Here is a 12107-nt window from a genome sequence, read left to right on the forward strand (position 1 = left end):
TACTTAAAATTGATATCATTTTGTGTTGAATGTTACCAAATGGACCCTTTGGTCCATTCTCTTTAATGAAAAGATTAAAATATCTTTTTTCTCCTACAGTAAAAGTTTTGTGTTTTCATCACTGGGTTTTACCTGTGTGGCCTTTGTCACAGGTGCTTTGGCTTTCCTTGCCCCATCCTTTATGTGGTATGCCACACACATTCAAGGCATTGACCTTACTCAATCAAAGTAAGTTGTCTTTTTCAATGAATTTAAAAGTTAATGATAATGCATAATTATGTAGTTACCATGTAGTGCCAATCCACATATTACACAGTTTTTTTAAATATTTTAAATTTTCTGTGCATAGATGTTTGGGTATCTAAGCATATTTTCTTATATGCATTTGTGTGTTTTGTACTTTCTTGTCATTGTATCTTTACTATTTACCTTCTTTATAACATAACAATATAGATACTCTCTGTAAAGAATATCTATCTTTTTTTTTTCACTTTTAAGTCATAAGTCCCGTGAAACCAGAAAGTATCTTGATTTCTTTTGCAGGAAACAGAATGTAAAAGTTGCTTTGGATAGGATGCTAGTCCATACAAAGTCCTCTGTCAGATTCACACCTAGACACCCATAACATGATTTGAGCAAAAGAGATTGAGAGGTGGAATGGATTTTAGCTGTTCTTATCTTTCACAGTACATTGCAGAAAGCCTTTAAAATACACTTTTATTTTATATGTCTATAAAAAATAGCCCATTCTTATGAGAACAAGAATGGAGATTTTATGATCTTTCTGATTTCATAATTTGATTTTTCATGTCCACTTTTTATCTTTCAGCATTGACTTGATATTTGGAGGTATTACAGTAGCTGCTGGCTTTATTGGTGTAGCTGCAGGTGTAGAAATAGCCCGTCGCTACAGGAAAGTCAACCCAAGGGCAGATCCATTATTGTGTGCCTTTGGTTTATTGACTTGTGTCCCTTTCTTATACTTCTCATTGGTGTTGTCAGACATTAGCACTATCGGCACATGGGTAAACATCTGATCACAATTTAATTTATTCCTCAAGTGTTTGATAAAGTTTATAATGTAATCGTTTTGATATAATTGATTGAATCTATACTAGGTTTTTATTCAGATGAAATATATAATTTGTTAATTTATTTTGTTGTTGAATGAACTCAATTAAAATTGTACCAATTTTTCTATGGTCAGCGGATCAAATCTCTGAAGTCCCAATTTTCACGATCGGTGGATCAAAACTCTATAGTCGAATACGAGCTTTGAGCACCATGGTTTATTTAATTTTGGGGGTATCAGATTGCTGATGTCATCAGAAGTCTGATCCACCCCAAACTAAATAAAACATGGTGCGCAAAGCTCGTATGTGGATTTCAGAGTTTTGATCCGCTGATCGTGAAAATTGGGATTTCAGAGGTTTGATCCGCCGACCATATATATGTTAATTAGTATTTATTGTCAAAATATGTGTGTGATGCCCCAAGATGATAAAAAAGAGCCAGAGCCTTGACAGAAGTTATATTTAAATTGCAAATTAGAGTTTTTGTTTTATCTCATTATAAGCTTTTTATTGTGTTTTTAGAATACAAGTGTCAAAACATTGTTTTTTTTTAAGTCAGTGGGATTTTTTATGTGTAAAAGGAAGGAAGGAGGGGGTCTATTGCTGGATTTTTTGTTGTTGAAGAGTTATTAGAAAGGTTTGGTGTAGAATGAACGTCTGTTAAGGTGTGTACCAAACGATGCATATGATTATCTCTGTAATGTTCTATTAGTGATGTTATAGCACATTTTACCAATTTTTTAACATTTAGATTTTAATATTCATTGGAGAGACGTTACTGTGCTTGAATTGGGCTGTTACAGCTGACATTTTGCTGGTAAGATTTTTCCTATCTTTACTTTTGTCTTTACTTTTTTGCACCTCATGAGCAGTTGATATCACTGTAGGGTTTAACTAAAGAGCTGAAAAGTTTGATTCACAGTGTGTATATGGAATGCATTGAACATCCTCTTTATGATTGCTTTATGCAACTTGTGAAAGAAGGATTTGCCTTTTCTTTTTCTTCTTTTTTTTTTTCGGAAATTGTTTTAGTTGTTTTCCAACATTCATATATTAAATTGAAGTTTACATTCAATTTCACATTGTTATTTACAACTTTTCTTTAGAAAGCAGAAATGTTTTACTACATTTCTTCATTCATCAAGCAGAATGGAAACTAGCATTTCCGTAATTAGGGCCAAATCGCGCAGAGTTTTAAAGTTGACAAATTAATCACAATAAAACAATCAGTAGAGTGTTTGTGAATGTCAAGGAGTAATGCATCGACATGGCATATATAGAAGGAATGCAATTGACATGACTCAGCTTTCTGTTTTTGTCTTTAGCCAGCCATTGTTATGAGTATTTCTCACGAAATTGTATAAATCAGACTATAAACGTGTAAGGTTGCAGAGAGTTTTGTGTGTTGGTACGTTATATCTGACTGGTGAATGTTGTGAGTTTTTTTAAACAAACACATAACATTAATAACCACGTTTTAAAGTGTGAGTAAAGTCTTGTAACAACATTTGAACAACTGTAAGAATTTATGTACAATTTTGATTTGTCATCAGTAATGCCTTATGAATGAAAGTAAGATAAAATAAATGATACGCTCATTCCCATGGTTTCATTGTTGTGCTCAAGAGTGCTTCATTCATTTCCCCAAAAGGTCGTTAATCTTTAAAGGGCTGACCCTCTTCAAATATTCCCCCCTCAGATGGCTGACATAAGGGGCATGACTCTGGTTTGCACGAATGAGGTTTTTTTTTTTAAAAAAAAAGGCATATCTTTTTGACTGTACAAGATACAGAGATAATTCAAACGTCAAAACTTAGAGAGAATTGCCTTTTCTATGTTATATGACACATTATTTAATAAAATTATCAAGACTATGAAAAAATATGATAGAAGTTGATTTAAAACAAAATTCAAAATTCTAACACTTTTCAACCTATTAAAAAATCGTGACTCTGTAACTTCTGTCTCAATTAGTGAACAGTAAAGCGGAAACCAAAGTAGAATTCTAGGTATATAAGGAAGGCAATTTTTTCACTGTAACAAGTAAAACTATTGCACAGTAATTTTTTCACAGTGATGTTTGTATCGAAAAGAGTTCTATAACCGCCATGCCGATTCCAACTGCAAAATTGCAATAGTTTGCTCTTTAATCAGGGTGTCCAGGGAAGTCGGAAATTGGTAGGAAATTTCATACTTGAATGGAAATGTCGGAAATAATGAAGTTGAGGGTGAAATTTCCTTAAAAATGAGAAAAATTAGGAATTTCTTGCTTAACATACGATATTGAATATGCATGGAGGACAACTGGTGTGTTCAAAGTGATTATTTTACTACTTCTACAACCGCCACCTCATCGTCATCTCTGCCACCACCATTACCACAATCACCACCACATCATCATCCTTACTACCACTACTGTACTCATACAAACACCACCACATCATCATCCCTATCACCGACACCACTACTACAACCACCACCGCATCATCATCCCCATCACCACTACTACAACTACTAGCACATCCACTTCCCTATCACGACAATTACAAGAACCACCACCACATCATCATACCTACCACCACCATTGCTACAACAACTACATCATCAGCAATATCATAGTGAATGTGCACATTGACCCTGGGGCTCTGATTGGTGAGCACTGGTAGGGGTTGAACCAGGGACTATTTAAGATGGACACCCGTTGAGATTATACCAAGGAAAATAGGATGTCAATATTAGAGGGGAGGAAACAGAGTCACCCGGAGATGTGATCATAAGTGGGGAATGAACTTGAGAATACGTAATGTAGACACAAGTTGGAACTTGAACTTTTCAAATAATATATATCGCAATATCCACTAAATGTGCTCAAAGCGCTTTACAAGGGCTCCCTAGCCAACAGCAATACTTAACATGTAGAACAAGACATGATGCCTGTTGGGCGCTATTACACTTTTTTTGTTTCGGACAGGAAACGCTGTTAACGGCCAGGAATGCGATGAAAGAATGTGTGTAAAGAGCCTTTTCCAAGGACTCAACTATGTCCGAGCAAGGCTGGAACCCAGGACCTTCCGTTCGAAAGCGAGTGTCATACTACAAGACCACAAATCCACGTAGACCAGGTACCAAGAGATATTATAACAAGTGGAGAGTAAACTAGGACTTTGAGTGTGAACACCAGTGGAGAGTAAACCTGGGGCTATAGGATGGTGGCACTGATGAGGAATGAACAGGAGGCTATAAGATGTAGAAACAAGTGGGGAGTTCACCGGGGACTATAAAATATGGGCACAAGAGAGGAATGTACCCACTTTTTGAGATGGACATCAGTGGGGAGTGAACCTGGGACTATGGGATGTGACACTGCTGGGGAGTGAACACAGTGCCGGATGTGGACACCTGCGGAGAGTAAACTCATGACTACCTATATGAGGTGGACACCAGTGGGTAGTGAACTCGGGGCAATTAGAGGTGGACACCACTCGTGAGTAAACACAGAACCACTGTGTATGATCTCGAGTGGGAAGTGAGTCTGGGTCAATGAGAGGTGGACACCACTAGGGAGTGAAAACTGTACCACTGGATATGGACACCAGTGGGAAGTGAACTCAGAACTTTGGGAGGTGGACACCAGTAGGGAATGAACCTAGGACTAGGGGAGATGAACACCATTGGGGAGTGAGCCTGCAATAAGAGGTGGACACCACTGGGGAGTGAACCCGGGACAACCGGATATGGACACCAGACGGGAGTGAACTCTGGACATTGAGAGTTGGACACCAGTGGGAAGAGAATTTGGGGCTGTGGGAGGTGGATACCAGTGTGAAGTGAATCCGGGTAATGAGAGGTCGAAACCACTAGCTAGTAAATGCTTAACCACTGGATATGGACAGCAGTAGGGAATGAACCCAGGACTATTGGAGTTGAACACCATTGGGGAGTGAGCCCAAGACAATGAGAAGTGAAAACCATTTGGGAATGAACATGAGGCTATGAGAAGTGGACACCAGTGGGGAGTGAACCCAGGACCACAGGATATGGACACCAGTGTGGAGTGAACCAGAGACTTTTGGAGGTGGATACCAGTAGGGAATGAAACCAAGACTATGGGAGATGAACACCATTGGGGAGTGAGCCCAAGGCTTTGAGAGGTGGACACCAGTGGGGAGTGAACATGGGGCTATGAGAGGTGGACACCACTGGGGAGTGAACCTGGGGCTATGGTATATGGACACTAGTGGGGAGTGAACCTGGGGCTATGAGATATGGACACCATGGGGAGTGAACTCGGGACTATAGGAGATAGACACCGGTGGGGAGTGAACCTGGGACTATGAGAGGAGGACATCATTGGGGAGTGAACAAGGGACCACCGGATATGGACACCAGTGGGGAGTGAACCCAGGACTTAGGGAAGTGGCAGGGCTATGGGATATGGAAACCAGTGGGAGTGAACTCAGGGCTATAAGAGGTAGACACCAGTGGGGAATGAACCTGGGGCTATGAAAGGTGTACACCACTAGTGAGTAAACGCAGAACCAATGGATATGGACTCCAGTAGGCAGGCTACTTGTACTGCATGATGAATTTAAATTTGTTTTCGATAAGTCTTGGTGGGGGGTAAAGGATGCATTATTATGAAGTGCATTGGGCATGGTGAATCCATTGAAATGCTCTTTATAATTATGTATTTATTTCATTTATCTTCGCTTTTTTTTTCTTCATCACCTATTTCTCTACAAGTACAGGGTTTTAAAGTATGAAGACACTTAATGATTATTAATTTAAATCATTATTGTTATAATTATTTTTCATCATTATTATTATTATTATTTTAAAAATATGTTATTATTGTTAATTTTATTATTTTGTATTATTATTATTATTATTATTATTATTATTATTATCATATTAATCAATATTATCATTCATCTCCGCTATCTTATGATTTTATTCCAGTCTGATAATTTCTCTTCAATGGAAGTTGCCGACAAGATTAATCTTCATAAAATCATTTAATTAAACAAAATAATATTCCAAGTTTCACTGACATCTAATGATGCAAAAAAACAGAACCACTTTTCACAACAAACTTATATATGAACGATAACTCTGATCAGTAAAAGCAGGTGGAAGAGGTGGCAGTATGTGCATTGATCTATAGCATTAAAGTTATAAAAAACACCATTCTTGTACAGCTCTTTCTGATGAAAAACATTACTGTGAAAAAATTGCTGCTCAATTGTTTCACTTGTTACAGTGATAAAATTGCCTTCCTTATTGTAAAAGTAAAGTAAAATATAGAATTAGCGTATGAATCAGTACTGAAAAAGGAATATACCTAACATAAAAAGTACTGGGCGACAACAGGTGATCCTGCACAATACAGCAGCTGGCAGTGTAGGTGATAACGCCCTCTATGACTTAAGAAACAAATTTTGAGTTTTCTCAGCTATCCAGTCACTGAGCACGGTTGCATTGCCTGACTTTGTTACAAAATGCGATCTCTTATTGTTTGGTCACTGTCATCATGCATAAAGATAAATAAACATTTGAAATGTATCAATTATGTTCATTCTCAAAGAATACTGCATTTTACTAATATGTAGTAATCTAAAGCAACTACTATTTTTTTCCTCTCCAATATTTGGATTTTTCGTTCAGTTTTTCAGGGGAAAATCGGTAAATATTCTTTATTTTATTGACCAGTCAATCTGCTTTCCATTTTGAACTACCTATTAATAATTAATCATTTTAAAATGCTTGTCTGCTTATACAAGGCAAATCTTGCATTTTGGTTTGATACAGGTTGAAATAAAATAAAATTTTTGTTTTAAGACTGATAATATAAAACATATGTTATCTTCCAAATATTTAGAGAATTATGACAATCTCCTATTATTTAAAATATTCCAGTATGTTGTCATTCCCACAAGAAGATCATTAGCCGAGAGTGGACAAATCTTGGCTTCACATGCTCTTGGAGATGCCATAAGTCCAACTATTATTGGAAAGGTAAGTCTTCAAGAGCAACTTTAATGCATCCTAACTAGCTAAATGATAAAAAATTAAAAAATAAATGACGAGATTGCAGTTAGATTGGTTTTTCAAAATTCAACTGTCAACATTTTCCATATTTTTCATTCATTTGGTCAGTTTGTGTTGGTTTCTGATTGATTAAAGTAAGTTGGCTCAGGTGTGGAAGGTAGTTTGTCTAGTTAAATGACAGAAATACAATTAAAGGCATGCTTTAAAAAAACCTGTTCCTTTTTGCTCCTTCACTTGTTGGAGTTACATCAGCAGTTTAAGTTTACTTTGGGATAGACTGAAACTGCATTACAATATTGGAGTTTGGTTTTTGTTTTTTTCTAACAGTTGCTCACAGTATTTTACCTGTCTAGGCAGCAGGATTAGTCAAAATGGGAATTCCAAAGATGAAATCGAAGATAGATTAACGAAAGCAAGAATGCTCAGAAATATCTGGAAATCAAGTAAATCCACCACCAAAACAAAGTTACGAATCTTCAATACAAATGTTCTATCTGATCTCCTTTATGGGTCTGAATCATGAAACTGACAGACACCATCTCCAACAAGCTAAATGCATTCCAAAACAAATGCCTAAGACGGATCCTGAGGATATTTTGGATATAAGTAATTTCAAACAAATAATAACTGGCTAAACGCACACAAATTGAAGTGTAAAGGGGGGGGGGAGTGGAAATGGATTGGACATGTCCTCAGGATGGATCCGAGTGCCATTCCCAGGACAGCCCTCATGTGGGCCCCCCAGGGAATGAGAAGAAGATGCCGCCCACTGGAGACCTGGAAGAGGAGCATCGAAAGAGATATGAAAGCTAGTGGTTGGTCTTGGGGGCAGATGACAAAAATGGCCTCCAACCAAGAAAGATGGCGTTCCACCATGTCAGCCTTCTGTGCTGATCAAGCACCAAGAGGATAAAATTAAAAGTTTAAAAGTTGCTCACTGCTAAGATATATATTTTAAAAAATTAAAAAATTGGGCTTATCTGAACTGGTCCTTCTATGAAATATAGTTATTTCATTTATATCCATGGAACCCTTATTTGTTTTAATGTCATTTTTGTAAAAGATTTAAAAACCTGTATTTGAAATTTGGTGGGAGGAACTTTGGAACATTGTAATTCTCTTAAAATGAGGTATACAAATGTCACCCAAATCTGAAAGGATTATGTTGTTTCTTTTTTTATCATAATTTTAGTATCATTATTTTTAAACAATTTTTTTTTCAACACAGATAGCGGATACCTTAGCAGCACAACATGAAGACAAAAATCGAGCAGCTGTTCAATTTATGAGCATCCGTAATGCCTTCTACCTCAACACTTTTATCTGTGTCCTTGGTGGAGCTGGCTATTTGTTTACAGCTCTCTTCATTGAGAAGGACAGGCGACGAGCAGAAAAGATTTCTAGAGGTTTGCTATTGTCCCTTATTGATATTAATCCATCAGGTGGTGCATTTTGTTCTCTACTGCCAAATGATGAAAATGGAACCAAACAAAAACAGTCCCTGAATTTATTTTTATTCCCTGTTATCCCTTTTAATCCCATCCAGAACGTTGTTATTATTATTATTGTTATTATTATTATTATTATTATTATTATTATTATTATTATTATTATTATTATTATTATTATTATTATTATTATTATTATTATTATTTTTGTTGTAATTATTCATAATCATTATTTATATAATTGCTATTATTATGTTGTCAGGTTTACAGAAAATTTCAAATATTGAAGTTTTGTTGATAATCTTTTAAATTTTAAAGGGGAAAAAAAAAGATATGGTTTGCAAAACACAAATTGTTATTACAGTTCATGCAATTTAAAAAAACAACAATTTTTACAACTTTGAGCTTGATTTATATTATATAAATATAATAGTTGCATTGAATATGGTAGTTTACTTTAATTAAATGTAATCATATCTCACAATCTAATTTTCTTAATTGATGAGGACCAGGTCAGATGATCTGCTATTCAGAAGAGATTACTATTTATTCCTATGGTGTTTGTTTCTGGTTTGAGGTACAATTTGCTTATTTTATCCAAGTGCGTTACAAGTCTGACCATGGAAACAGTTACAAAGAGAATTCCCTTGTTGCAAAAATTTGCTTAACTATGTTTAAAGAAGTAAAAAAATCCTTCCAAATAAGAAATAATATGATTTAAAGCCCTAATAAATACAATTTAATTAGAGCACCATGTATATTTTTAGTTATCTTTCAATGACCTCTGACGTCATATGACTTATATTTGGGCGCTTTTTTTCTCCTTATTTCATGAAAGTTGTTTCCTAAAAGTAAATAGATAACAAAACATTTTAAAAGATCCAGTCCTTTGGTTATAAGATTTTTTTGTTTTATTATTATTATTATTATTATTATTATTATTATTATTATTATTATTATTATTATTATTATTATTATTATTATTATTATTATTATTATTATTATTTGTGTATTAAATTCAATAATATAAGATAATCATTCTCTTATATTAATTGTAAAATCAGACACCATGATTCATTTTTTTTGAAAATATAAAATGAAGAGAGACTATCATTATGAATTTATTTATTATCATGATATAAGATCCCCTCAATCTTCTTGGATCCCTTGCCTTTCAGTTTGATAATGTGACAACCCAGTGCAGCTTTCGTGTGCTTTCATCTTCTTGTTGCCTTTTTCACCTTTTTTTTATTGACATATGTAAGCCACCCCCTTCCCTACCCCCATATACACTCCATTATTTTGCAGGTCTTGGAGATGTACATGATTCTGATGATGAAGATGAATTGTTGTCGCCTACATCAGACCCCAGCTTTTCAGAATCTTTAAGTAAGTGTCTTGCAGTAGATTTTATGTAATTACTAATAACTAATAACCCCACTTTGATAAAGATTTTAGATAAGAGGATTATCACGTCTTTTCAACAGCGACATCAATTTCAATAGAAGTAAATTCCTGCATCTCTTGAGCAGGTTGTAAAATACACTCATCAGAGAAGCAAAACATAAGAATTTATTATTCACATTCCAACGAATGCATTCTCCAAAGATACCACCTATATGGTCATGTGAAATGATACACAAAATATTTGGATTCAAGACCGTCTTGTGTTCTATTGTTTGAAATTCTCCCTCACTATTTATGCAGTCCATTCCGGATAATCACAACACCTTGGGACCAGTGAAAATGTTGCGATTAACTGAAGTTGAGAGTCCAGTCCACTACTGCAACATTTTACACATATATGGTAAACCCAAATCAGTTATTGTTAACATTGTTCTTAGTCCACCACAGACAGAAATTTGATTGAAACAAAAACCACAAGGCAGCCCTCTATAGATTTTGACAAGCAAAAGCTGCATTGATGCAAGCTAACATCTTATTCAGATTGGATTAATTTTCACTCTTTTGTTCTCCACATGTGTCAGAGTTAAAGACAGTAAGCTCTTGTCAAACCCATTGGTCACAATGCACAGTTGTCAATCCCAACATAAAGGATATCGCTCAGTCTGTCCTTTACAACAGCCATTGTCTACCAGTTGTCTAGACTATGCCCATCCCCCTCGCCTCCTATCTTATGGTCACAGACAACCGCACAAATACATATTACAATGCCCCACCCTCTTTTTTTTCTAATAGAATGGTGACTCACGACTGTAGCATTAAACACCGCCCACTCTCGATTCTTCAACCTGCCATGATTTTATCCATTATGAAATTCAATCATGAAATTTTGTTTGTTTGATTTCTTGAATTTGCCACTTTTTGAAGTTGAATATTTGTTGTGATTAACCGAAGTTTGTTGCAATTAACCAATGACTTTTATATAGAATTAATTCTGTTTCTTGGGAAATATTGCGGTTAACCGAAAGTTGCGATTATCCGGAGTGGACTTATAAAGATAGTGAGCCCAATTTCTATGCATAGCTTTAAATAGATATCCAAAGGTTGCAATCAAATTTACAATCTTTGTCTAGCTATAAGGGGTTCTGATAGCTTAGTAAAGCACTGGCTTCTCACAAGCAATCACTTTTTTTTTTTTACTCTGACCCCCAGTCCACCCTGCAGTGATTGGGTTTCTGGGTCTGTTAGATCTGGTGGCAAGTACTTTGCTATAGACCCGTGTCCTATCCAAATGGTAGAAAGCAATTGCCATTGTTATAGGAACTTTGATAAAATCTGGCTCTTTGGGCCTAATGGCTTTGAGGGACTACTAGGTATGGAAGTTTGGATTGATTCCACTTTTATCGGCCACATTGTTATGAACTTGCCTTTTTTAAAAAAGGTTATAAGAATATTTAACTACGAGCTTAACTTCCTGTCTTAAAACTAGTCTTCTTTATCTTTGGAGTTAACCATAACCTTTTCAGAAAAGTGAGTGAAGCAAGCACTTGTTATGATAATAACAAGAAATGAGAAGAGTAGGGAAGTGCTAGAAGACAATATAGAAATGAAATTTTTGATGAGAGTCAAACCTGGGAACTGACTTGAAATCAAGGCACACAACACCACGAAATGTGCAGACTTTGAATCACAATCATAATTTCTATTCCATGGACAATGGTTATATTATATATGGATAAAAAGTGTATGTAAAGAGTCTTTTCAAAGTTGTTACCTTTGCACTACTCACAGCAAGATTTGACCCTATGACCTAAGGTCTCAGGTCAATTGTTTATCGCATTAGACTGAAACATTGCACATTGATAACATTGTCTGTTACTGTTTTCACTGTTTAGGGTTAGAGTTGACCTAAACAAGAGGTAATTGATATTTTGGACGTTGCTGTTTTAAAAAAAAATATTTTTACATATTTAGTGAGGTGGTCTTTAATAACTCATTTCACTATGTGCTGTGACAGCTAAAAATAATACAAAAACTGTTACTCGGATTGGAGCCCTTTGGGATGAGCAAAATACTATTTAGAAATTATGCAAGGGAGTTGTCAAATGGTCTTAAAAAATTACATTTTCAACCT

General features: G+C 35.4%; 2 protein-coding genes across 12 annotated transcripts in view; both read left to right on the forward strand.

Moving 5' to 3' along the window:
* Positions 1–12107, forward strand: part of LOC144968826 (uncharacterized) — a 240103-nt gene that overhangs the window by 75335 nt on the left and 152661 nt on the right. The gene's annotated exons all lie outside the window — the stretch shown is intronic.
* Positions 1–12107, forward strand: part of LOC144968824 (protein spinster homolog 1-like) — a 41798-nt gene that overhangs the window by 24329 nt on the left and 5362 nt on the right. For 7 of the 10 annotated variants that reach the window (XM_078907540.1, XM_078907534.1, XM_078907539.1 and 4 more), the window contains 6 exons: positions 100–228; positions 830–1025; positions 1825–1890; positions 6990–7088; positions 8350–8527; positions 9878–9958. In XM_078907540.1, coding sequence (XP_078763666.1) covers positions 100–228; positions 830–1025; positions 1825–1890; positions 6990–7088; positions 8350–8527; positions 9878–9958 — 749 coding nt within the window. The remainder of the gene's footprint in view (positions 1–99; positions 229–829; positions 1026–1824; positions 1891–6989; positions 7089–8349; positions 8528–9877; positions 9959–12107) is intronic. The other 3 variants (XM_078907538.1, XM_078907536.1, XM_078907537.1) reach the window with 1 other exon arrangement.

This window comes from Berghia stephanieae, chromosome 3, assembly GCF_034508935.2.
Source record: "Berghia stephanieae isolate SIO BIC M18660-M18661 chromosome 3, UCSD_Bste_1.3, whole genome shotgun sequence".
Lineage (NCBI taxonomy): Eukaryota > Metazoa > Mollusca > Gastropoda > Nudibranchia > Aeolidiidae > Berghia > Berghia stephanieae.